Genomic DNA, 2713 nt, shown 5'->3' with positions numbered 1-2713 from the left:
GACTTTCAAATGACCTTGAACCTGACGCGATAAAGGTCAGCGGACACCAGGTTCATAATCAGCGACCCCAAAAACCTATAACATATTTTTTAAATTTTTTTTACTGTTTTTTATCGATTTGACCTTCAAATGACCTTCAAATAACCTTGAACCTGAAGCGATAGAGTTCAACGGATGCCAGATTCGTAATTAGCGACTCCAAAAACCTATAACGTATTTTTTTGGATTTTTTTACCGCTTTCTCTCGATTTGACCTTCTAATGACCTTGAACCTGGCGCGATAAAAGTCAAAGGACGCCAGATTTATATTTGGCGACCCCGAAAACCATACTAAACCCGAGCTAACCTCAGAATACATGTTTAAGAGTGTCAAATCTCTCGAAAATACAGTTGGTGGGTAGTGGTGTTTCCTATATTTGTAGGGGGGTGGGGGTGGCTGGGGGGTGGAGGGTAGTCCGTTTGGCTTGCAATCGACTCGGGATACTTATAAGATACTACCATGATTTTTTCAGATTTTTTGGTCCAAAAATAAATTAGGCCAAAAACCGGCCTTACCGACCCTCCCCCTTTCTTCAGGTTTATTGCTCTATGTGCCATATTATAGGCTACAGGTCGACTGAACTACTATTAATGATGCATTTTCATGTTTTCTGAATCTAATGTATATAGTTTCTTAAAAATCGGCAATGGAAATGCGCAGATGTTATTTTTTTTGCGATTTTTTTATTAATTTGAAAATGCCTGATGCAAATCAGTAAAGAGTTGGTTGATATATTTAATATGTGCACAATAACTACACTAACATTTTCTTGTTATCAAACAAATACTGTCTTTGATATAGGGTCAAATAGATATGTGAATTATTTAAACAAATATTAATTTGATTTAAACAATCATTATTTTGATTAAAAAAAAAGTTATTTGATTCATGCACACCATTGCTCAACTCAAAGAAAATTTATTTCAACATCCTTCTGGGTGTAGCGGTCTTATAAAAAGACATTCACGTTTTTTTACTTGATGGCGTTTCATTATCATGAATCTTAATTTTCAATATTGATGTTAATGCTATTTTCTGCTGTTTATAGGTTTTCGATTATGACTGGGGCCTTCAAGACGATTTTATGGGCGCAGCGCTATTGGATTTAACTTTACTGGATTTAGGTCATCCACAGGATATCACATTGGAACTTAAAGATCCGGCAAGATACAGGCAACATTTAGGCGAGATTTTCCTAACAGCAACTCTCTGGCCAAAAAATCAGCAAGAGAAAGAACAGGTCAGAATATAAATCAAATTCTATTAAGCATAGGTAAAAATATCTTTACAATAATTGATTTTACAAACTGAATACCGACATTTCAAATTTTGATCAGAAATTGAATTAATTAGCTAGGGGAAATATACTCATTGAAAAATTCTACGTAATAATGCCAATTACCCCTTATTACGACGTATTGCGCATTATTACACAATAGCAGCATCGCAGAACAGCAGAAATAGAAGTCACTAAACGAGGAAGAAAATTTTCAAATTGCGTTACTCATAATTATAATTAAACACTAAATTTTAATTTTAGCATCAGTTGGGTAAAATCTAAATAACAATTGAAGTCGAATGACTAGTCATAAAATAAAGTTTCGAAGTGTTCTATTTGATTGACAATCATTATTTCTACAAACAATGAGTTGTTCTTGAGTAGTTAACATTTTAACTGGATATTGAAGTACTTACAACTAAATCAGTGAAATGAACATATCCTTAATATTTTTATAGAATATATTTATTCCCTTCTGAATATTCTTTAAGCTGCATTTATATGGACATTATGAAACAATTATCTAACTATAATATTAGCGATCGTTTTTACTTCCGAAGTAGATTTTAAAATGTAGGTAGTTGCAAACCTACTTCTATGAGGAGGCAAAATAATTTAATTTCCTCAGATAAGGAATATTTTCTGTATTTTAATTAATTCTAGTTCACATTTGTTTATTAAAAGACAACTTTTTTTATTTGAGAATCATTTATTTGATTTGTGTTCAACTTTTCAGCAATCTGTATCAGTCTTCCACTTCCGGTTTTTTGAATGAATAATTCAAATCTTGTTGTTGCAAATTATTCTGTCATATTATAACAAAAATTATAAAGCTTTATTGTTTTTATGATACTTTTTCTTCTCTTTTTTTCCATATTTAATTGCAAAATTATAATATCGATTATCGTCTATAACTATTCCTGTCGTGTTAAGGTCACGTGAAGTTGACATCATTATCCATCAGAAAGAAATACAAACAGTTCACGAAAGGATATTTTTATTTACGATAATTTATACTTTCCGTGGTGTTATTTTTTCATATGATCAATTCGTATTCAAAAAATTTGATATATATTTCACTCGATTTAATAATGTGTTACAACATCTTAAAGAAAATAAAAAAACAAATCAAGCAATGATATGTAGTAGTTAAATTCCCTAAATTGTAGAATTGACACTTAGAAACTAATTACATATTATGAAGTGGAATTATCTACTCGTATAGAAGGTCCTTTATTTTTTTTGTAGGGAAAGTAGAAAACTTTACCTTGTACTTAATATTTTCATTGAAAATAATTGTTTATAATATAGATTTAAATCTTCTTATTCCATGTTACATGTACGTGGGGAGGGGGTTAGTAAAAGAAGAGCCGTAACACAATTTGTATTCAATT

General features: G+C 31.0%; 1 protein-coding gene across 1 annotated transcript in view; it reads left to right on the top strand.

The window, feature by feature from the left end:
- The window catches only part of LOC117177008 (multiple C2 and transmembrane domain-containing protein), a 90295-nt gene that overhangs the window by 37577 nt on the left and 50005 nt on the right, over window positions 1-2713 (top strand). The window contains exon 6 of the mRNA XM_033367458.1: window positions 1089-1280. Within this exon, the coding sequence (XP_033223349.1) occupies window positions 1089-1280 (192 nt within the window). The remainder of the gene's footprint in view (window positions 1-1088; window positions 1281-2713) is intronic.

The sequence above is a fragment of the Belonocnema kinseyi genome, chromosome 7, assembly GCF_010883055.1.
Source record: "Belonocnema kinseyi isolate 2016_QV_RU_SX_M_011 chromosome 7, B_treatae_v1, whole genome shotgun sequence".
Classification (NCBI taxonomy): domain Eukaryota; kingdom Metazoa; phylum Arthropoda; class Insecta; order Hymenoptera; family Cynipidae; genus Belonocnema; species Belonocnema kinseyi.
This window is presented reverse-complemented; position numbering and strand designations above follow the sequence as displayed.